General features: G+C 41.8%; 1 protein-coding gene across 2 annotated transcripts in view; it reads right to left on the bottom strand.

Moving 5' to 3' along the window:
* Nucleotides 1-23,151, bottom strand: part of PCNT (pericentrin) — a 102,728-nt gene that overhangs the window by 46,377 nt on the left and 33,200 nt on the right. The window contains exons 17-29 of one of the 2 annotated variants that reach the window (XM_086750481.1): nucleotides 22,987-23,074; nucleotides 21,263-21,479; nucleotides 19,812-20,050; nucleotides 17,400-17,875; nucleotides 15,571-16,147; nucleotides 12,852-13,085; nucleotides 11,005-11,169; nucleotides 8,349-8,495; nucleotides 6,940-7,091; nucleotides 5,256-5,470; nucleotides 4,575-4,786; nucleotides 3,000-3,162; nucleotides 1,767-1,910 (exon numbers count right to left, since the gene is read on the bottom strand). In XM_086750481.1, the coding sequence (XP_086606607.1) occupies nucleotides 1,767-1,910; nucleotides 3,000-3,162; nucleotides 4,575-4,786; nucleotides 5,256-5,470; nucleotides 6,940-7,091; nucleotides 8,349-8,495; nucleotides 11,005-11,169; nucleotides 12,852-13,085; nucleotides 15,571-16,147; nucleotides 17,400-17,875; nucleotides 19,812-20,050; nucleotides 21,263-21,479; nucleotides 22,987-23,074 (3,029 nt within the window). The remainder of the gene's footprint in view (nucleotides 1-1,766; nucleotides 1,911-2,999; nucleotides 3,163-4,574; nucleotides 4,787-5,255; nucleotides 5,471-6,939; nucleotides 7,092-8,348; nucleotides 8,496-11,004; nucleotides 11,170-12,851; nucleotides 13,086-15,570; nucleotides 16,148-17,399; nucleotides 17,876-19,811; nucleotides 20,051-21,262; nucleotides 21,480-22,986; nucleotides 23,075-23,151) is intronic. The other variant, XM_086750482.1, reaches the window with a different exon arrangement.

Below are 23,151 nucleotides of genomic sequence, written 5' to 3'. Positions count from 1 at the left end.
TGATTGCGCTATATTTGAAAGGTTGAGTGCAGAGCCAAAAGGAAGAACACAGAAGGATGGCAGCCCACAGGAGCAGGACAATGGTGGAGTCAAGAGTCAGAACAGAAGTGAAGAACAACAAGGTGAAGAGAAGAAGAGGAGGCAGGGGAGAGGAAGACAAGAGTTGCAGAGGAATAGTACAATAGACCTGAAAGCCAGGCAGGAGTCTACAACAGGCTCCTGAGAAGTGGAGAGATAATTGCAACGTATAGAGACTGTGTCCAGTCAAACATACCCCTCCTACAGAACGTGGGTCGATACCTGAAACTTCGTGTCTTTACATTCCTCTACTACTGACAATGGAGAAATTCACGAGAAAACTGTTTCTTGCTGCCTTTATTTCTGACCTAAGCATGCACTACAGACAACTACGTGTTATGTAGTCTGCTCAGGCAGTGAAGATCTATGCCACATAGCTGAAGGTGGCACCACGGTGACATAGCTGAGGGTAGCATGGCACTAGCAGAAATGGAAAGGCAGTGATCCCAAGTGATAAGTTTCTACTGATGATACAGACGATACAGATAAATTCACTTACAGAAGTATTAGAATGACATTAAGGCTGCAAATTCAAGAAGTCATAACTATACAGTGCTACTTAAATGATTCACAGATTCATCGTTAAGAACGAGCATAAGCTAGTCTTGAGTTCCTGCATAGTGCAAGTCACACAACATCTCTGAAACTTCTTCTGTGAATCAAAAAAATAGCTTACCTGTAAGCCAGCTACATTACCCTGAGATTCTTCAGGGTCTTTACTAACTCACTGCTGTCACTGTTAAAATGAGTTTGCAGTGTGAGTTACCCACAGTACCAACTTCCACTCACTAAGTGTTACTGGACTTTGACCAGTATATTGCAGAGATCCCCTTTATCCCGCTCCACTCCCCTACATGAGCTCCCTGTAGTTAGCTTACATTATATCACATACTCTGTGGGGCTGAGGGAGTGATGGAGTCAGGGAAGGAGTTATGTAGACTGCTTATTTGCGCCTACTTCGCCGAGTTTGATTGGTATTTCAGTGTCTGTCTTTGGTTTGCAGTGAGTCACCGTTTATATAAAAGCTTAAGATACTCGCCTCACCTGATCTTCAACAACACTACCTCATTCAGCTTTTTCAACCCACATACTTTCCTTCAAAAACCTAAATAGATGGGGAGCTTGATCATTAAAATCTTTCCACAGTCACCTCCACACCTGCATGTGTTTTGACAGGACGAGGCTGGGAGCAGGGGCAAAGCTTATGTATGAAACTAAGTACACATCACCACCACCGTTTTTTAATAATTCAAAAATTCAAATAATCTTCCAGGAGTATTTTATTTCTCCCATCATTATTAAGCTATCTCCTTAGTCCTGGAAGAAAAAGCCTTGAAGCTCCAACTCTTTTCTTTGACTGCAGTGCAAATAACCAGCATTTCAGCTCCTAACTAGGTGCTAATTATCTGTTGTAACTAATGACCTGTAGTTAATATACTCCTCTTACTTTCTCAGACACTTCCCATTTCTAACTAAGCATAAGACTCCAGCAGTACTCTCCACTAACAGCACTATCTTCTTATGAGCAAAGAACCAGCTGCTTTGTTTTATCTTCTGCTTTTACAGGGAGACCCTGCTAACCTCTCTGTACCAGACTGAGCTATTCACTGGGTCACTAAAGACATTTCGGTGTGTCCTGACCAGAGACAATTCTGTTTTCCACTAACAGTGTCATACCCACTCCTCACCAAGAATTGCTTGCTCCTGGGTTAGCTCCTGGAAGCGTTCACGCATGTTCTCCAGCTCCACAACAAGGCGACGCTCAGATTCCTCTTTCAGGTTCAAGGCCTCTTCCAGTGCAGCTTTTTCTGCCACATAGCCTTCAATAATGCCTAAAATCCCAAGTCAGAATGCAAATAAAGCAGCACACAAACTCATCTATTGGAAAAAAGCAGCTTGAAAACATGAATAAACCATTTTATGCAAACAATGGAAAGTGACATAGGAAGGAAGATGTGCAAGATGAATTAAATTTACACAGCAGCTAGGCTTTTTGAAGTATCTTCAGGAATAAAATGTACCAGTTAATGTATTCTAACAGATTTTATGAGGCTGCCATGTCACAAAATGTCTTAAAACATCTGGAATGTATATGGGGATTGCTAAGCCTTAATGGCTTGGGATCACCTGACAACACGGGACAGCCTGACACATCCTCTGCCGGGGGCTGAAGTTCGAAGAAACAAAACCTCCAAAAAGTAAGATCAAGTGTTAGATTCAGAGCCGAAGAAATCCAGGAAAGAAACAGGACTTTGGAAAGACCAGATAAGCCTAAAGGAGTATGACTGAGAAGAGGAACGGAAAGCAGATGCCATTATTAGGGAGAGAAGCTCAACTTGAAGTACATGGAAACCCTCAAAGATTCTCCCACAGGAAGGAGAAGACCTCAAGTAGTAATCTTCTCAAGGGGCAATTAGACTGACACTATGCAGCCTGTGACAGCACTGAGATCAATGGCCTCAGCCTTTCTTCTCTTCTTACAGAATCTCTTTGCGCCTGCACTACCACCAAACATTGCTCTAGTTCACGCTGAGCCCTTCCCAGCTCAGACAGGTGGGCTGATTTATACCGAGAGTATATTTGCTTTTCTAAAATCCAAGCTCCCACATTCAGACATGCAGGAATGCAAACTGCTGGCTTTAAAATCACGGTATTTTTCACGTGCAGTCAATGGTGTAAGGACAGGACTAAGCACTATTGCACTTGCCCCAGGGAAAAGCAATTCTGATGAAGAGAGTTAAACAGTAGATTTGCAAGAGAAGACCCAAGCTTCAAGTAAATTTAGTAACCTGAAAAGCAGAAAATGGATTGCAGACAGGCAAATCAACAACAAAAGACACACAAAGCATATCATGGGTATTTGGAGAAGTAAGCTAGGAGTAAACGACACTGAAATCTTCCTATTAGTCTCATTTTCTTACCCTCTGCTTTATGAAGCTCTAGTGCCAGCTGATTCTTGGCCTCGCTCTCCTCGCTGAGGCACTCCATTAGCTCCTGGTGCTGACTAACCACTTCAGCAGTTTCCCGATTTCGGCGGCTGAATTCTTCTTCAAATTGCGCATGGTTTTCATGCATTTTCTCCAGCTAAAAGGAAACAATTTACCCTAGCATCAGATTTTGGATGCACAAGCAACATAACAATGCTACAGACAAAAACTCTCTTAATTCCTTAGAACACTTATGCATGAAGGTCCAGGTTTTGAAGTTTCCTTTCAGTTCTGGGTTGATGTTCCCCAAAACCCCTGGATGCTTTGGTGACTCCTTATACTCACATACCTGTATTTTTGCCACAAAGCTTACTTAGGCAAAGTTTCTTTACTGTGCATAAAAAGAGATAACTGCTCCGTTTGACACTTCCTGAGCCGCTGAAATTCAAAGCATCTTTGCACTTGAATTCTTTAAGAGATCCATGCATGTTTAACAGTCAGTGAAGTCAGTGTATCACCAGGTTTCCAAGGCATGGACCAGTTCTGTGAGACAACCTACCTTGCATTCCTACGTGCAATGTCTCAAGCTCAAGGGAAAGGAACGGAGCAGCCCCATTCCCATTTAGTTGATATTTAGCTTATCCTGCTGGACAGAAGACTTCACAGGCGTAAGCAAAGTATGCTTGAATGCAGCTGGTGAAGGTGACCTAGAATCGAGATCTGCCACGGCTTGGGCAAGTGCTTTAGCCACAAATTAGCTACATGCTAGCAGCGTAAGTACTCAAAAGCACAAATCTAAGCCCCTCCGACTTTTTTAAGATGGTGAATATACGCTTCAGACAGATGCTTATCTCTGCGTTGCACAAAATACCTGACAAGAAGATTAATTTCAGATATACTCCTTCCCTTCACGTTTTCTCTTAAATTAGGGGCTTCCTCACTCAAATTAATTACTGTAGCACTAAATTAAATCCTCTGAATGTATATAGTACTCAGGCACCTACCGCAGATTTACAACTTTTCTTCGCAAAGCTGAATGTCTAGACACTTGCAAAACTCAGGATGGAAATACACAAATTCTTTTATGATATTGAGTTAGCTCCTTTTATCGCAATGAAGCGGAATATAATCACAAGGATGTTTGCTTGCTGCTATCTACATATTCCCAAAACATTCTAACATGAGACTGAGTTTTCCTGAACCTATCAATGTTGAGGAAGCATTGATGTGAAGTGCAATAAAAACCCCTCAAAAACCCTTAACTCTTGGTCTCCTGAAGTTACCAAACGCACCTAAAAAACCCAGTTTAAATCTACTTAAGGCAGCCAACTTAAAAGCCTTCCTACAGGATCTGCTAGAAGGAAAAAGAAATAATTACAGTCTCATTTGTAAGAAATAATCACATAGGGACAAAACCTTCACTGTAAGAAGCATGACCAAATACTTGTCATGTATTCAGAAAAAAAAGCTGGTTTTTTTTAGTAGCCAATCCTACATGATGCTAAATATATAAGCTTTAAAACAGAATTCACATTTTCAGTATAATTATACATCTGTAGAAAGTTTTACTTGTTTAGTTGATTCTGTGACCAGTTCCAGAAGCCTCTCCACTGCAGTGCGTAAACGATGACCAATTTTCACTATCATTTCTTCATTTTCACATGCCAATTCTGGCTTCGCAAAAACACTTTCACATAAGTACTGGCTCAACTCAGATCCCTCGTCAGTCACTGGAGACAGCTGATTGTGTTCTGTGAGGGTTTCATCAAGCAGCTCATCTACTGAAAACAAGCAAGTAGCTTAAAAATAGAGGAAAATGACACAGAAATTGCCATTCATAGAAAAACTGACATCAGACAGTGACATTGGTGTGTCCTGAAGATGTATTACAAGGTGAAAGCTTGTACACACGAATAACTCAACGCTGACAAATCAAGACAGTCTGTCACAATGTTTGGAAATACTGTGCTCTGCATCAGGGCATGAAACTCTGCGTTCAGCAGGTTCATCTTTCCTGCCCTGTAATCCATTCAGTTTTCTCCAGGACGACTTTTAGTATTTGCACTATTAAGAGAACTAAAACGAAAGAACATTGATATTCACTACCTTAGGTGTTGAGCAACTTGGAAAGAGACACAGAAAACACTGCAACAAGAGAGCTCCCTTTTCAGAACCTCATCCATACAAAAGGAAATGAAAAGCCGTTTTTCAAGAACGCGAATTGACTACATCCAGGAGATTTTTACTCACCTTTTTCAAGGTGATGCTTTTCTTTGGCTTTGAAATGCTGCATGAATCTCATTTCTTCCATAATACTCTGACTTTCTCTAGAATCTTCAGAAGCCAGGCTGTCATCGAGGCAAAGACCAATCTTGCTACAGATAAGGTCCTCAATAGCTATTGTGGCCTTCACCAACTCCATAAGTAATTGCAAAAGATGCTGATAAGATTCCTGCAGTTTTTTCCTTGAACAAAAGCATATTGAACACCTCAAAATTTGTACATACTTGATTTAAAAGACACTTTGAATCTATTGAAAATGTGACAGTCTAAAATCATAGAATCATAGAATCTTACGGTTGGAAAAAACCTCTAAGATCATCAAGTCCAACCATCAAAACAACACCGCCATGCCTACTAAACCACGTCCACATGTTCTGTGAACACCTCCAGGGATGGTGACTCCACCACTGCCCTGGGCAGCCTGTTCCAGTGCCTGACCACTCTGTCAGTAAAGAACTGTTTCCTAATATCCAACCTAAACCTCCCCTGCTGCACCTTGAGGCCATTTTCTCTTGTCTCATCACAAGTTATCTGCAAGAAAAGACCAACACCCACCTCCCTACACCCTCCTTTTCAGTCAATTCTAGAGAGCAATGCGGTCTCTCCTCAGCCTCCTCCTCTCCAGACTAAACAACCCCAGTTCCCTCAGCCGCTCCTCATCAGACTTGTGCTCCAGACCCCTCACCAGCCTCATTGCCCTTCTCTGGACACACTCCAGCACCTCAGTGTCCTTGTTCTGAGGGGCCCAACACTGCACACAGTGTTTGAGGTGCGGCCTCTCCAGTGCCCAGTACAGGGGCATGATCACTTCCCCACTCCAGCTGGCCACGCTGTTCCTGACGCGAGCCAGGATGCTGTTGGCCTTCTTGGCCACCTGGGCACACTGCTGGCTCATGTTCAGCTGGCTGTCGACCAGCACCCCCAGGTCCCTTTCCACCGGGCAGCTTTCCAGCCACTCTGCCCCAAGCTGTAGCGTTGTGTGGGGTTGTTGTGACCCAAGTGCAGGACCTGGCACCTGGCCTGGTTGAACCTCATACAGCTGGCCTCAGTTCATCGGTCCAGCCGGTCCAGATCCCTCTGCAAAGCCTTCCTGCCCTCCAGCAGATCGACACTCCCGCCCAGTTTGGTGTCATCTGCAAATGGATATCTTGCCATAGTTTGACAGTTATCAGTGAAGCTGGTTCAGATGACTCACAAAAAACCAAGACCATTTGTCTTCTCCACAGTTAGATGGAGAGATCATACTGCAGTCACAAGCATTTCAGGCTTCCACATCTGTGGAAGTACCAACAGGGAGAAAGCACCTACTACTATAGGATCTGTGACATCAAAATAACTAAGGGTTGAAAACAAAAATTCTAATTATGAAAAATTTTAGTTTTAAGAAAAACAGTAAGCTAGTTTCTTAAAGGTGAAAGAGGAAATTCTTCTAGAAGATTACTCAGCATGACAGCTTCTCTTACCCACACATTCCAACGACATATCAAAACAATCCACATTGCACTGAAAGGTCTCTGTGACCAACAGGCTTTCTCCATTTCCTAGCTTGTTCCAAAATTATAGATAGTGGAAACCCCAAAACTCCAAAGTCTTCATCAGATCACAAGGATAAAGAGAAGGAAATAAATAAATAAATAAATCTTGTACAAACCTTTCGTCCTTGGACTGGTCAATATCAGATCTCAGCATGGCTACCAAATTCCCTCCTTCTCGGTTTTCTCTGTCCCGCCGCTGAAGGAGCGTTTCCAGTTCAGAGTTTGTCTCCTCTATTTCACGGCTTAAAGACTCCACTTTCTTTTCCAGCTGTGGAAATACAGCAACAATGCAACAAAGTCTATCATTTTGCCAAAACTACACACTTCACCCAAGGATCTTACCCTTCATGTCTTAGCATAAATTTTGACACAGTAGCACACAAACCTGAACAGCAACCTGATCCAGAATCACCAGTGCTGGCTAACTTCCTTCTTTCCTTTATAAGCTCTGCCTGAAAACAAGTTTCTAGAAAAATGTCTCCTCTCCTCATATTTATATATGCAGATAACACCTCCATCCCATTAAAATACATATATATATATATATATATAAAAAACCATATATGTATGTATATACCCACTCCAACCCCCAGATTTTGCTGCCAAACAAATCAGTACTGTTCTGTTAGAAACTCTGTCTCATAAGTAAGCCAACAAATTAATCAAAATATCTATTTGGGAAGAAACTGCAATTAAAGAAAAGCATTCTAGTTCCACGGCACCTTTCTCACCCCACATCAAATCCTACATGAAGAGCAGGGAAATTGTTAGTGTTACTCCCAGTTTTTCCACGGAACACAAAGGCCTAACAAACAGTCTAATATACCCAATTTACCTTTTGGTTACAGTTTCCTGAATTGTGAGAGAAGACATGAATGTTTTAGTGCATTTTATCTTCTGTTTTGAAAACTCAAAGCTATTATTTTAATCCTTGAAAACGAACTTGACATTTCTAAACTTCCTAATGAAAACATAAATCATTTTCAGGCTGTTCCTCTCTCTCTAAAGCTTTCTGGGTATCCTAGATTCAACTTAGATATTTGCTTTACAGGAGGCATAGAATTTTGTTTTGTTTGGCAAACGAATATTATCTTTGCCGCTTCCACATCCAAACTTCCCATTATGCCTGTCTGGCCTCCTCTGAGCTATAAGTCATCTGGTCTAACACGAGCTACTAGAGCATTATTTTCTTAACAACAACAACAAAAAAGCGATAGATACAGATGGCATCAACACACAGACAACGAAAAGGCCAACGTCCAACTTTATCTTATAAAGCAGTGTTAACCTCCCTGAGAAATGGCTGAGGAGCAGTTTTCCAGCTGATAGCCAGCTTCACTTTCCACATTCCTGCTGTAGCACTCCAACTAAGAGAGAGCCATCACACACCACACTTTGCAAACTAGCAGTCACAGGAATTATACACACAGTGCCTCTATGCACATCTTGAGAAAGGCTAGAGCGCTGTGCTAAATGTAACGCTAAAGTGCATTTAAAATCTAAGTTTGAAATAGTTTCCACGCACCTGGATAATTACTGCTGCTTTTTCCTGCAGCTGGGTCGATAACACCTCCTGCTCCTTTTGCTGAGCAGCCTGTGCCTTCTCCCTCTCCTGAATCAACATCTGCTCCGTGTCCTGTAGTGATGCCTTCTTTTCAGCTTCAAATTCATCCTGCACAAGTCACATATACTTTGATTTACCAGGAGGCGGGGGACACACACAGAACACCCAACACAACACAATCCACACAACCAACACCCTGCCCCCTCCTTTTTCTTTTTTTTCTTGAAACATGCACACCTTACCTGTCAGATTAACAAGCAGTAACTTACATAGCTAAGTTCCTCAATCGACAAAATTATGCCAAAAACACGATTTAAAAATAGTTAAGTAGGTAAATGAACTATCTGAATGTGCTCACTGAGACCTGAGTCATTTCAGACTGCTGAGATGGCGATGAGGAACAGAAAACAGATGGACAAGTCAGGACAGAGCTGGACAGAAGCCACCTTTGGCAACTGCAAGTAGTACAGCACGCATGGTACTGAGTTCCACGCAGGCTGAGTGATTTACCAGAACAAACTGAAAATCTACAAGGTTGATTTAAATGGATAAATTATCTAGAATCTATTCAATTGGATCTCTAAAGCACTCTAAATGAAGGAATTATTAGAAATTCCCCAATCCTGCATCAGAGAATGCTGAGGTGAAGCAAGGTGTTGGGATCACTTCCCAAAGAGACTAAAGGGAAGTAATTGTTTCTGCCACACCAGAACTGGGAAATAAGTCTCCCTGATCAAAGTATAAAAAAAGCCCCGTGCAATTTGATCTATGAAAGCCAATACACTCCAAGGGGACAGCTGCCTTCTTTTCTTTATTAGTAAGTCAAGAAGACAATTTTTCCTCGGGGCACAAAATAAGACTTATGAGCAGAACACAAGTAGTCTCCTGAGCTGTCCTGGATGCTTTGTGGAAGACTCAGCCAACCCTTGCACTGAGTAGAACAATCCATCCACCACCAGCTCCTCAGGTGAGGACTGCGTGCTGCCTGATGAGAACATACGGTCTGTCATCATAGCCAAGATCGAGACCAACGCCAGCACTTGGGCAACAACAATACCAACTCTTACTCAGAATCCACAAGGCAGAAGAGCCAAGTTTGAGCAGAATTCTAGACTCAAACGGCAGAGTGCTTACCAGTTAGCACGATACAAATGAACAGACACAAAGGAGTATGAGGGCTTTCCTCAACCAGTACAGTAAACTGCGGACTAAGCCTCTGAAACAGCCTGCCTGTTCTTCTCAGACGCAGTGCATCCACTAAAAGAGTGTGTCAGATGGTAGAAAGGAACTCTGAATACCTACAATCTGCCAGAGGAGGCGGGAGGAAGAATGCAAGGAAACTGTCTGGCACAAAGACAACTCTACAAATGAGCATGGGGGACGCAGGGAGTAGAAGGCTCACTGTAAAAAACTTGTATCAGACGATGATGCAGCTCAGCCTGACATTGCAAAGAGATCCAAACAGCCTCTTCTGAGACAAAACACAGATATTTGTCCTAGCAGTAGAATTACCCCTAGCAAAATTTCAACAAGAGTGGTTTCTGGTGTCCCAAGTGCTACCCAGTAACTAAAGCACCTAGGCAGCACGAGAGCCAGAATCACTGCTGGGGTATACGCATACCGGTCGGTCCAGTCCCCGTTTCCATGGACTGAAGGCTGCGGTTCAGCTGAGGACAGCAACGCTAAAAATACCTCCAGTAGCTTTTCAGGATACACTTGTGTCCTCCGTTTCAAAAGACAGCTGCACCAGACGGAGAGAGGTCAAAGAGTGACCAGGACTCCTCAGTGGGCCAGAGGCAGGAAACAGGAGAGATTTTCTGCACATCTGCAGCATCCAGTTCTAGAGGCTTGCGTAACTGTTTGGAAGCGTCTCACCTCAGGTTGGAGCACTGACAGGAACAGTAAGGATCCATTGAAATCTCCCAAGGAGAAGCAAATAAGGAGATGGTACTTCATCTCATCTAAGTTATTTGTGCTCAACAAGCTGAGCCAAACATATGATTCTCCGTTCATTTACCAGCTTGACATGTGCTTGTCACCTAACCAACGAAGACGTTTTGCACGAGGCTCAGAAGACGTCAGGCAATTACTACATTGTACACAAGGCCAAACAAAGATAATTTTCAGGGATAAGCACCTTGAAGATGTTCATCAAGATGAAAGTTTGGAACTCAAACGATCAACCCAAGAAAGCAGAAATTAAGAACAGCTACAAAAAAAAAAAAAAAAAAAAAAAAAAAAAAAAATCTCATGTACAAAGTGCTTACTGTCATCACACACTTGGTAAGAGGTTAAAAACTGAACTTTTTCTGCCATCCATACACAAGCGCAGCAGACAAGGGATGGCAGGCCAACGGCATAGTCTCTGCAGACACCAAGAAGAAAAAGTTTCCAATGCAAATATAAACGTACGCAAGATAAAGTGTTTGCTTAGAGCAACACTTTCCACTGATTTTTTTTTTTGTTTGAAGGACACCACATCCAATTCAGGATTTTAAGACAACCCTGTAGTAAACACCATAACTGCTTACAGAACGCTGCACTGTTCCCAATACTGCTTTTTCAGAAAAACATGCCACCAGCGCATGCTCCGAAGTTCATTTTAATCAGACGCTACCTTCAGCTGCGCAATCTGCTGCTCAAGTAGTACCTCCGACTGACACTTCAGCAGCTCAATCTCTTCCTGGAACTGAAGCTGCTGCTTCAATTTTACTTCCTCAAATTGAGCCAGAAGAGCTGTTCGCACAGTTTCTACTTCAGAGGCCGATGCAGAAGCATATATCTGCAGACAAATAAGTAATATAAAATCTTAGCCACAGAGTTACAATTAAGGAAAAAAATAAAACCAAACCAAAACCAAAACCATCAAGCTCAGCCAGATTCTTAAAAGCATTTTCTCTCCAGTCCTCAAGGTCATAGAGCACTGCTGTCTATCATCATGCTGGCCACGGGAAGAAGCAAGTCGATAAAAACAGATAAGAAGCAACAAGGCATTAGGTACCAAGCATCTCCTGTATTCATGAGACCATCAGGCCAGACTACCAGAGTACTTCCTGCTTGTTCTTTCTGATAGATATTTGCCTAACAGAAATTCCAAGAAATAAGGAAGAAAGAGGGAGAAACTCAGGGAGAGTACATTTTGTTAAGAAGTGATTTCTCTTGTTGAAATGGAATTAAACATTACACAGCTATACTTAATGTGATTATTCTACGAGATACAACAAAGAAGTCCATCAAAAATGCCAGGTAAAGGTTTGGGGGTTTTTGTTTGTTTGTTTGGGTTTTGTTTTATTTTTTTTTCCCTATTATTGTCTTTAAGAAGAGTCACTGTAGTTATCACAATAGAGAGAAATCCTGTTTCTAGGATGACGGGCTTAAAAATTTAATAATAATCACAACTTCCCACAAAACTAAACTTCCCAGGCAAACTATTCTTCCAAAAGTGAAGAGAGTTTGGAATGCACTCCAGCCAGCTGGAAACCACTACCAGCTCTCTACGGCCTGACAATGCAGAAGAACACAGGGGATGTCATCAAACCTTAGTGGTTTTTCCGACGTGCACCAGTGATCAGGGTGCTATTTAGCACGCTATCCAATTTTCAAATTTGTAAGTGAAAAAGCAAAAGTAAGTTATATTTTAACGTCTCATATGTTGTTTGGTTGAGCTGGATAAGCTCATTTTGTTTGTGACTTCTCCTCATATATGAATGTAATACATAATACAGAAAAAGTGAAATGTCTTAATCACTTGTGGCTGCTCTGACAAACAGAAGTCAGAGTGTACAAAAGACTGAATAAACAGAAGATCCTATTCAATGTTTAAAGAGAACTTGGCATAGATGATCAAATTTTTTGCTTTCACTATGAAAGTAAACATCATCAAGCTGACACAAACATTCCCAACAAGAAGAAACGGGAAAGCTTTAAGGGCAACTAGGAAGATTTCCAAACCTCACTGAGAAAACGCATTTGGAAATGTATTACCTACTTTAATTTCTCTAAGAAAAGAAGAAATCAATGTTAGCACGGGCTGTTTACTTATAGAAGCTTAAACTGAGCAGCTACTTTCCACAAATGGTTAATGACCTAATTTATTACCTATTAGTTTTCTATCAAAACAGCAGCTTTAAAATTTTGAACTAAATGCAGCAGAAACTCAGAAGAAAACAAGCCTGCTTCCCCCTCCCCTCTCTGCCCCAATACAGAGAGCACTGCAAATACAACTTAAATTTTAAAAATCAGGATAATACATATATATATATATATGAACTCTTTTAAGTCCTTTTAGATAAAGCAAGGCCTAAAAATGTTAACTTTATCTCTTCTTATCTACTGGCACTATTGAAAAAAAAAACACAAAAAAGCATCTAGATATTCAGCCTTACTACTAAGGTTAATAAAACAGAATTTACTTCATGTCAAAGTATGGATTAGTTTGGGTTTAGGTGTTAGCAACATTCTGACCTCTTGCTCACGTTTGTGTTGTGCTTTTAATTTCCCCAGTTCTTTTTCCAGCTCCCTGGAGTAATCTTCCTTATGTTTCTTAATTTCTGCCTCATTAAGATCCTGAAGTTCCTGAAGTGCTTTTCTATGCTTTTCCTCCATACGCAATACTTCCTCACGTAATTCATCCAGGGCCAGACGTTTTTCTTCTTCCAGCAACCTCCTTTGATTTTGAAGAGCTGTGTTCAAATCATCCTGTGTAAGCATTAATTAAAAAGCAACAGAGAAAAAAGTAAGCGCAAGTATTTTTGCAAACCATTTGTAAAGCACACATCCTGCTTTACCAAAGCTTTTCAGTGAAGAGGAACAATATCGCCTGATGAATGACGAGCACACATACAGATACACACTCTCTATATCACTGAAATGGGTTTATTTTTCCCATCCAGCAGAAGTTTTGCAAATCCCCTACTTTTTCCTCTACCCATGACAGCATCCCCCAGCAATACAACCTTCAACTTTTTCTTTTTGAAGTTCTTTACACCCAAGAACAATCAAAATGCAGACTTAAGATTAGTTAGCAAAGATACAACAGAAGAAAAAGACCCAGCTTTCCCCCCACAAGATCTTCGTCTCAGCTTTTGCGGGCACAGAAACCACATATAATCATAAGTTTGGGAAGCAGGCATAGTGACAGACAAGTCTGAAAAACAGTACGTCTCTCTCTGGAAGGCTCTGAAGTTTTAGCAGTGAGCTGAGCCTTCTTACCTCTTTGACTTTGAGAAGTCTTGGGATCATTTTTTACCCATCTGAACTCTAATAAAAGAACTCACACCTCTGCCCTATCAAGAGTAAAGCTGTGGACTTCTGTTAAAGGCCCTAAAACAAGGCCCACTCACCCACAACCTGCTCCTAAAATCCCACCTAGGACCTTTAGAGATACCTTTCTTCTGCTCTTCCTCTTGAGACTGCGTGTGGTGCTTTAGCCCTAATCACCACATTTGCTACCCCTCCCCAACAGAATGGGGGAGAGAAATTGGGAAGAAAGGAAAACTCGTGGGTTGAGATGAAGACAGTTTACTAAAATAGCGAAGGAAAACTACAATAGTAACAAATATAAGGGTACTAAAATATACAGAATGAACAGTGCACGATTTCTCACCACCCGATGTCCCAATGACCGACACAGCCCGTCCCGAGCAGCGATCACGGAAAGGAAACCGAGCAGCAAGCAAGGGAGCGAAAGGGAGCCAGCAAGGTACGGGGAAGGATGCCAGCGAGCCAGAGAGATATGAGAGGAGGTGGCTGCCCCCGCCGTGGCCAATCCCCACTTCTATACTGAGCATGACGTTCAGGCATGGAACACCCTCTTTGGCCAGTTTGGGTCAGTTATTCCGTCTGTCTTTTACCCAGCTTCCTGCATCTGCACGTTAACGAGACTTTAACGAGACTTGGAAAGCCAGACAGTGTCCCTGGTGTCATTAACAGTAACTCGTATCATCAGAGTGTTTTTATCAACTTTCTTCACACACAAAATCCAAAACACACTGGCTACTGAGGAAAATTAACTCCATACCTGCCGAAATACAGGCACAAATCCAGGCTGGGTAGAGAATGGATCGAGAGCAGCCCTAAGGAGAGGCAACTGGGAGTGATGGCGGATGAGAAGCTCAACATGAGCTGGCAATGTGCTCTCGCAGCCCAGAAGGCCAACCCCATCCTGGGCTGCATCAAGAGCAGCGTGGCCAGCAGGTCGAGGGAGGGGATTCTGCCCCTCTGCTCTGCCCTGGTGAGATCCCACCTGGAGTACTGTGTCCAGTTCTGGAGCCCCCAACATCAGAAGGACATGGACCAGTTGGAGAGGGTCCAGAGGAGGCCACGCAGATGATGAGAGGGCTGGAGCAGCTCTGCTGTGAGGCCAGGCGGAGAGAGCTGGGGCTGTTCAGCCTGGAGAAGAGGAGGCTCCAGGGAGACCTTAGAGTGGCCTCCCAGTGCCTAAAGGGGGCTGCAGGAAAGGTGGGGAGAGACTCTTCAGCAGGGCCTGGTGAGAGGACAAGGGGTGATGGTTTTAAAATAGAGGGAGGTTGATTTAGATTGGATATTAGGAAGAAATTTTTTATGCTGCAGGTGGTGGCACGCTGGCCCAGGTTGCCCAGAGAGGTGGTGGATGCCCCATCCCTGGAAACATTCCAGGCCAGGTTGGCCGGGGCTCTGAGCGACCTGATCCGGTTGGAGATGTCCCTGCTCCTTGCAGGGGGGTTGGACTAGATGACCTCTGAAGGTCCCTTCCAACCCTAACCATTCTATGATTCTATGAAACCAGGACACTGGTTTCCTTTGGATTCCTAGAAATGTAGCTTAACCTACAGAACGACATTTACTCTGTTCTAATCACTTGTGAGGAGTTACATGGTAACTCCATCAGGCAGAGAAGCTCTGAGCCACGAAATGGAGACCCTCCCATCTGATTTATGTTAAAAATATTTACTTCATTTGTACCTTTTCCACGTACTAAGATAGCAAACTCATTAGTCTGAGTATTTGGGGGGGGGGGGAAGCGACAGACGGACTTAATTTTCAATTTCAGTTTCCTATTTCAGCTCACAATATGGCGCACACAAGTGTCAGTGCTGGCACAAAGGAGGTTGTAGAAATCCACTCCAAGAACAAGGGACAAGGTGATCCCACACAATGTACCACGAAATTTCACCTTCTATGCCAAGTTTTCTGCCTGACTCACCTTATGAGCTGCTTCTGCTTCAACAGCCATGGCTTTAAGTTTTTCCATATGAATAGCAGCTAGTTCAATTTTCAAATTATTTTGGGACAGCTGAAGTTCTTCGGCATGCTTTAATTTCAACATCTCTATCTCTCGAGCCAAGCGTACTTGATCCGCTTCATCCTTTTCACGGAGCTGTTCTGCCTGCTGGAGCTGGAGCTTCTCTAGAGCCTGACTGTGTTCATCTCTGATATTCTGAATTTCAGATAGGTAGGACGACTCTAAGGAATCCAGATTTGATAAGTGTTTAGCCTCCAGCTCATCAATTTGTGCCTGATGCTTTGTCTGTAGTTCAGCAACACAAGCTTCAAGCTGAATCTGCTGTTTACTTTCTAGTGTAGATTTAAGTGTCTCCATTTCAGCTTGGTGCTTTGTCTGAAACTCAGCTGTAAGAGATAAAATTTGCTGCTTATGCTTCTCCTGTAACTGCTGACTTTGGAGTTCCAGCTCATCGACATGTTTCTTTTTCAGCTCTTGGAGAAGAATCTCTTGCTCAGTTGTGAATTGCTGAGTCATAGTTTTGTGTTCCTCCATAAACCTGCATTATTTCCAAGAAAGGTAAGAGAATATTGTCAAAAAGACACTTTTTTTAGGAAAAGTAATTGAAATAATAAATAAAAACCAAAGAAGAGTAAGTAGGCCTCCATAGATCCTACTTTATGTTTCAAACACAGAACTAATTCAAAGCAAGCCACGAAGGCGATTTCACAGCCACATAATTAGAGGTTTATGCAACGTCACTTGGTAGTACCTGGTTATTGCTATGTAGGCTGGAACCCCTATTAATTACTCACTAACACCGAGCAATATACAAACATCCTCTGTCTTTGAGAAAATACTGCTGAATGAGAGCATCTAGGACACAGCACATACATTGTCTACATCTTGAGCGTGTGGTCTGCAAGTAAACAAACTGTCATAAGAAACATCTCTAAAAACATCTGGTTAAGCCTGAGACACAAAACCACTGTGCAGGGTACGTGGGACACCTGGGGGCTTCTCTAAACTCAGCTCAGCTCTCTGAGGTCTGCTTCAAGTTTGATGCACAGGAGTTAGTATCTGAAATGCTGCAATTTACTGTCATCATTAACTATATGATTTTTGGATACAGACATCAATAATTAAAAAGTGATCCATTATTTAAAGGTTAAGCTCCTGCTTTCAGCATCTTGGTACTGTAATTACTTCCCCAGTATTCTATATCCTATGGGTGTATGTTTGGGAAGGAAAGAAGGGATACATTTGAAGCAACACATGAAAATTATTTGAGTATTCCCTTTGATACACTAAAAACAGCGGGGGTAGGAAGGGGAGGAAAAACTGAGCAGTTACAACCTTCATGTCTAACCAGAACTGGAGAATACCAACCTCAGCATTCAGTGGATAACACAAGCTTCACTCACCAGCAAAAGCTTGCTCAAATTCACCTGAATTGTTTGATAACACTTGAAAACATTTAGGAGAATTTTTCCACTCCCATGTCTTGTAACACTTCCCCTCCTCCAAGGCTAGTGTGTGATTTTCAGCTGTATTCTTAATTGTAACAGGCAGAACATGACTACACTTCACTTGGTTTGCTAGCCTAGATTAAATGCGTTTACATGAAGCAAAATTCTACAGTAAACCATAATGGACAGCATTACTGATCCGTGGGAGAGTAAGCTTTATATATGAGTTAGCTGGTGCCATCCAGTGACAAACCTACATTGCTACGGCTCCTTAAGTTTAAAATAAGAAAAAGTAACAGTAACAATGACTGAACTGGTAAGTGAAAGTGCTCAAATGCTCACTTGTTCTGGGCTTCCATAAGTTTCAGTGCACATTCTTCCTGCAGACGAAGCGTGGCTTTTTCCATTTCTTTTGCCATGAGCACTCTGGCTGCCTGCAGGTCCCTGTCATACTGCTCCTGAGATTTCTGCACAGCTTGTGCGCTCGCAAGGCTGTCCTCTAGTTGCCGCAAGTTGTTTTGCTGCTCCTTTACCAACTTCTCCAATTCTAGAATTTTGGCAGCTTGGTGATCTTGAAGCTGATTCATTTCAGCTTCACGAAGTTCAAACTCCTTTTGTAAATTCTGCTTCTCACATTCCGCTCTGTTTTGCAGTTCTATACGCAACAATGATAACTTCTCTTCTGCTTGGATTCTCTGGTCCTCACTTTCACATTTCCATTTCTTCTCTTTTTCTTTGTACATACTCTCTATTTTCTGGAACTCTTCTCTGGCTTCCCTTAATTTATTCTTGTGATCCTCAGTGATTTTATGTTTTACCTGTGAACACAGTTATTAAAAAAATGCATAAAGTATCAAAACCAAACTGAAGCGCGTGAAGTCAGCATTCTCAGGCATTTAAGGTCTTGAAGAGACTAAATTATTTCAGTGAAGTAACCTTTCCAAATAAAAGTAAGACTGAAATGTCCATTTATAGGTATTTGAATTCAGTGTACCATTAAGAACTAATTGGGGTACGGAAGATGAAAAAAAATAAGGGAAAATGACAGAATTAATATGGTACTCTATGTTGCTTTCTCTTGGGGCCATTTTTCTTCATTTCAGGAGTTCAATTTATAAAGCTCTGAGCAACCTTAAGTATTTATATCGGGCACAATTAAAAAAAAAAATCTATTTTAACCCCCTCCTCTCCTTATAGGTTCCAGTGGTATTTTATTTGCAGTGTCCAAGACCATGATCTCGTACACAGCATAAAAGCAAAATAAAAAGCACATAGTGTAAAAACAAGCCAAAGCACCAAATGATTGCTCACTGACAAAAGGAAAAAGAAGACTCTAAAAATACACTAAACATGTAAAAAAAATAAATCGTAAACTATGGAAACAACACAGTAATCTCTTAAAAGAAAAATTAAAAGCCAATAAGAGATCACATAGGAGCATTAATATCAAGTATAATCTTCAGTTTTCACTGGAAAGGTTTGTTTTGAACAAATATTTAAACATTCATTTATGCTACAACCTAAATGAAGAGGCAGAAAAGAAACACAGAACCCCCAGATTTTGATTAACACACAATCCATGAAAACTTCAGGAGGGGCGGTGCAGAGGAAACAGAGGCAATTAAGGAGATTGGCTGACTGTTTCTGAGAGCGAGAGATCAGAAGGCAAACAAAATACGTATTTCCAGAGAGCGGATCAGCATGCAACACGGGCGCATTTCAAACACCGCATTCTGTATACGCTTGTCAGCCAGCAGTGCCACAGACAAGATACTGCAAGTGGCAGGAATAAACTAGCAGTACTGAAAGCTTCACTACCGGAAGCTTCAGCTGAGTCTCCATCAACAATCAGTCTGCAACTGTTTTCTCTGGCCTTCTCCACCAGTTTTTAAGTCTGGAAAAGGATACACATATCTGTCTCTCTTTAAAGAGGGAAGGAAAGGAGGGCTTGAGAAACGAGAGCTTCATCCATCTAATTCTCATAAGCATTCAAGTATCAGAACAAATGAAGCAACGAATTCACATCCATCTTAACTCTATGTCAGATGACAGCTCATTTAACAGGTAAGAGGGAAGGTGTCAGGTAGGACTCTTTCCACTCTAAGGCTTTGACACTGAAGGTACAAGAGCTACACCAAAGCAAAGCAACAGCAGGAATCTGTTGTCCGATTCTTTCTTCTCTCAAAAAGTGGTCTGAAAAATTATTTCTGGTTATTTGCTACAAAAGACAGTCCTATCAAAACCAGAAACTTCTTAGAGGGGACCCATTCAGCAGAGGGGCTTTTGCCATCTGCCACAGTGCTTTCTGCTGAATTCTCCATTACCACACGAAAATATGCAAGCGCACCATGTTACTTTCGCACAGGGACACGACGATGTGCGGCAGGGAGATGTTCAGGATGAGGACCTTCTGCATGTGCTTGTATTGAAGTGGTATACGTATGCTTGACCCACATCAACAAAAAAGCTGGACTGGATCAACCCTTGAAGCACCTGCCTTCCCACACCACCTGTGCTCTTAAAGAAAAAAAATCACCTGCAGATAAACCAAGCGTTTAACACTAAAGTGCTCTGAACTTCACATTCACTCCAATATTTGTGCGTAACCATGAAAGTCCACTTAAAGCCGAAATCTTTTAGCCATCACTAAACTGGGCACACCTAAAGATAAGCTCTGCTTCTGTCTCCCTGGGCATTCCCAACAGATGTAAGCTTGCCCAACTCTATACAAGAGAGTACTATAACATGAATTACCTTTTCCATTTCCTCTTTCAGATGCTTTTCATTCTGCACAGAAAAATCTTTTTGTTTAGTAATCTCTTCCTTTAAACACTTTATTTCTTCCAAAAGCTCTGCAATACGCTCTTTCTCAGAGCGGAGGAGAGAGAGTTTAGCTTTGTGCTCTTCCTCCAGCACACGCACTCGCTCAGCCACCTCCATTTCAACTTGACGTGCTGCATCTTGAGCACTCTGTAAGCGCAGTTTCGTGATTTCTGAAAAGAAAAAAAAACAAAACAAAGGAAAAAAAGACATTCTAGAATTTGTTCTCTTTTAACAGGTCCTATTAATGCCCAGGAGTAAAGCTGAATGTTGTCAAGCTGTGCAGTTTATCAGAATCTCTTATCAAGATGATTTTGTACTCATCACCACCTTTGAAATTTATCAGTATCAACAGACACAGAACGATGGGGAAGGATCACGAAACCCGTGGCAGAACCTCCCTCCTATCAGCAACAGGAGCTGACTTTCTTTTTGGACATTGTTCTGATCCTTTTAACCAACAAGGAGTGGAATATAGTTACAGCCATAGCTAACTGTAAGTTATGATGATGAGTTCAAACGTTTGTGTATCACACTGCCCTCCTAAGAAGAGGCTGCAGATAGAAGAACTGCCATGACCCCTTACCTGCACCCCGACAACATCTGCATTCCACATTGAACCAGTACAAGGCAGTGTATTTCTATAAATCACAATTCCAAGAAAAGCAGCAACTGTTAAGAAATTACATAAACTCATGATCGCATAGGAAGTCTCATTAAATTCAGCCATAAGAGGACCTTTAACCCAAACTCTACAGTAAAAGCTACCTAGTACAAATTCTGCTCCCCAGAAATACTTTCCTCTTTGTTCAAAAAATTCATTCCAATATGTATGCTAACTAGTGGGCAAGGACAGGAGGAAAAAGAAATATTAATGCTAAATGAGCAGAGCACTATCAAACCCACAAAAGGAACACAGGTGAAAGAGGCATGGAACATAGAACAGAAGCAGGTCTACTCTGCTGAACAGTGAGAACTGGCCTGTTTCATGCACACACAAAAGACATTTAACATAGCTGCCAGACAACGCTAAGACATTTTCAAATAAATATTAATCCAGGAATTGACAGTGCCCTTCTACACATCAAGAATGGAAACACGACCAACTCCTTCAGCAACTGCTCCACAGTTGCAGTAGGCTTTACTACAGAACAATCAGCTTCAGGTCACCGCATCTTTGGAAGCGCAACTCGACATGCACATGCAAGTCAAAAAGCAAAGTGCTTGACACCAGGCATTAACACGTGTTAAGTGTTTCCTGTTCTTTAGAGTAAACTAATAACAAGTTGAAAACTTCTTCAGATAAGCCTTTAAATATTTAAAGAAAAACATAAGCCACACAAGCAGCTTAACATTCTACTTCCCAGTCTGTCAGCTCCCCTTACCTTTAAGGTGTTCTTCTGAAAGTCGGGCACGGAGCTGCTCAAGTTCTAAACAATGCTTTCTTTTCATTTCTTCAATTTCAGTTACATATTTGTCCGATAGATCCATCTTCATTCTCATTAGGTCCTCCTTATATTGAAGTGCAAGGGAGGACCTTAAGGAATCCAATTCATGCCTGTGTTGTTCCTTAAGTTCCACCTGCAAACAGGCAAGTTCTTCCTACATAAGAAATGGGTTAGAAAGACATCTTCAGCTTTGAAGAAGCCATGCCAAGAATCTTTCAATGAGAGCACCACATGAATTGCACTATAATGCACCTGCTTGACACGTATACATCTAGTTTCCAAAAACCCTGCTAGCTTTGCTCCATTCCTGCCACTCCACCTGCTACTAGAGCAGCAGAGCCCCTCATAGAACCATTTATGTTAGAAAAGACCTTTAAGATCATTGAATCCAAGTGTAAACCTAACACTGCCTAGTCCACCACTAAACCATGTCCCTAAGTGCTGTCTTAGCGTACTTCAAACAGGGAACCAGGGTTAGAACAAAACAGTCTCCAAAAAACCTGTATGTTACAACCTTCTGAGTAAAAAAAAAAAAGCAGACACACTCTGGAACCATGCCACAAGGCAGATCTGAGTTTTAGGATCTGTTTGAAAGTATAATAGAGGGGGAAGTCCCACACACATCTGGGTAAAGAAACTACGGACTCTGAACACTGCAGAGACTCCCCTCTCTACACTACAGAACTTAGAAGTAATGACCTATGAATGCAGTTTCTCACTCAGCTAGGTAACAAATAGCAGCAAGAAAAAAGGCTCAGTTTGTCTTGTCTGTTGAGTGAGTTGTTCCCTCACTAAAAAAAAAAAAAAAACTACTTTCTACAATTAATTTTTTAAAATGAAAATAAAATTCTAAAGCAAAAAAAAAAAAAAATTCCTTTTTGAAACTCTTAGTCAACTTCAAATAAGTGGAGCAAAGAAGTCAAGGTCTTAAATTACAAGAAGGTACATGAGAACGGGTGCATAAATAGAAGAGGGACAAAATTAGCATTTCCACTCGAAGAGAACAGACAGCAATAAAAGACACAGCTACCACAGAAACTACAGAGAAGAGAAACACCATGAATTCTGCATTGTGTGGAAGAGCTCTGATAAGCTCCTTTACCAGACACAGGATAACCCAAACAGAGGACACAAAATTACAGAACACCATGTTTCATCTGTTCTGCCAGTCGAAGAACTATTTAAAGTTGACAAATATATTGTAAATTACCAAAAATAATTAAGCCTTAATAGAATCATAGAATCATAGAATGGTTTGGGTTGGAAGGGACCTTCAAAGCCCATCCAGTCCAACTCCCTTCAGGGATCAGGTTGCTCAGAGCCCCGTCCAACCTGGCCTGAAACGTTTCCAGGACGTTTTCACCACCTCTCTGGGCAACCTGTTCCAGTGCTGTACAACCCTCAGTGTAAAAATTTTTTTCCTAATATCCAATCTAAACCTGCCTCCCTCTATTTTAAAACCATCACCCCTCGTGTCCTGTCACACCAGGCCCTGCTGAACAGTCTCTCCCCATCTTTCTTATAGGCCCCCTTGAGGTACTGGAAGACATTAATAAAGGTCTCAAATTAACGAACTCTTTGCTAAGAGCTAGGAATCAGATATCAATTTTCACACAGGTCATGTAATGAACAGTAGAACTCTAATATATCGAAAATACTACCTGATGTTGCTCCAGCTGTTGATTTAGCTGAGCAAGTGCATCCCTTCTCTCCTTCTCAGCAGTGTCTTCAAAAACTGCAACAGAAGAACTGAGAAAAGGGTTTTAAAGTTTAAGATTGTGACACGTGTCATAAATTAAGTGACATGAACTTGCTAACTTACAATG

This window comes from Chlamydotis macqueenii, chromosome 6 (genome assembly GCF_036417535.1).
Source record: "Chlamydotis macqueenii isolate bChlMac1 chromosome 6, bChlMac1.mat, whole genome shotgun sequence".
NCBI lineage: Eukaryota > Metazoa > Chordata > Aves > Otidiformes > Otididae > Chlamydotis > Chlamydotis macqueenii.
Note: the sequence above shows the minus strand (reverse complement) of the source record. Positions and strands in the feature narration are given on the sequence as shown.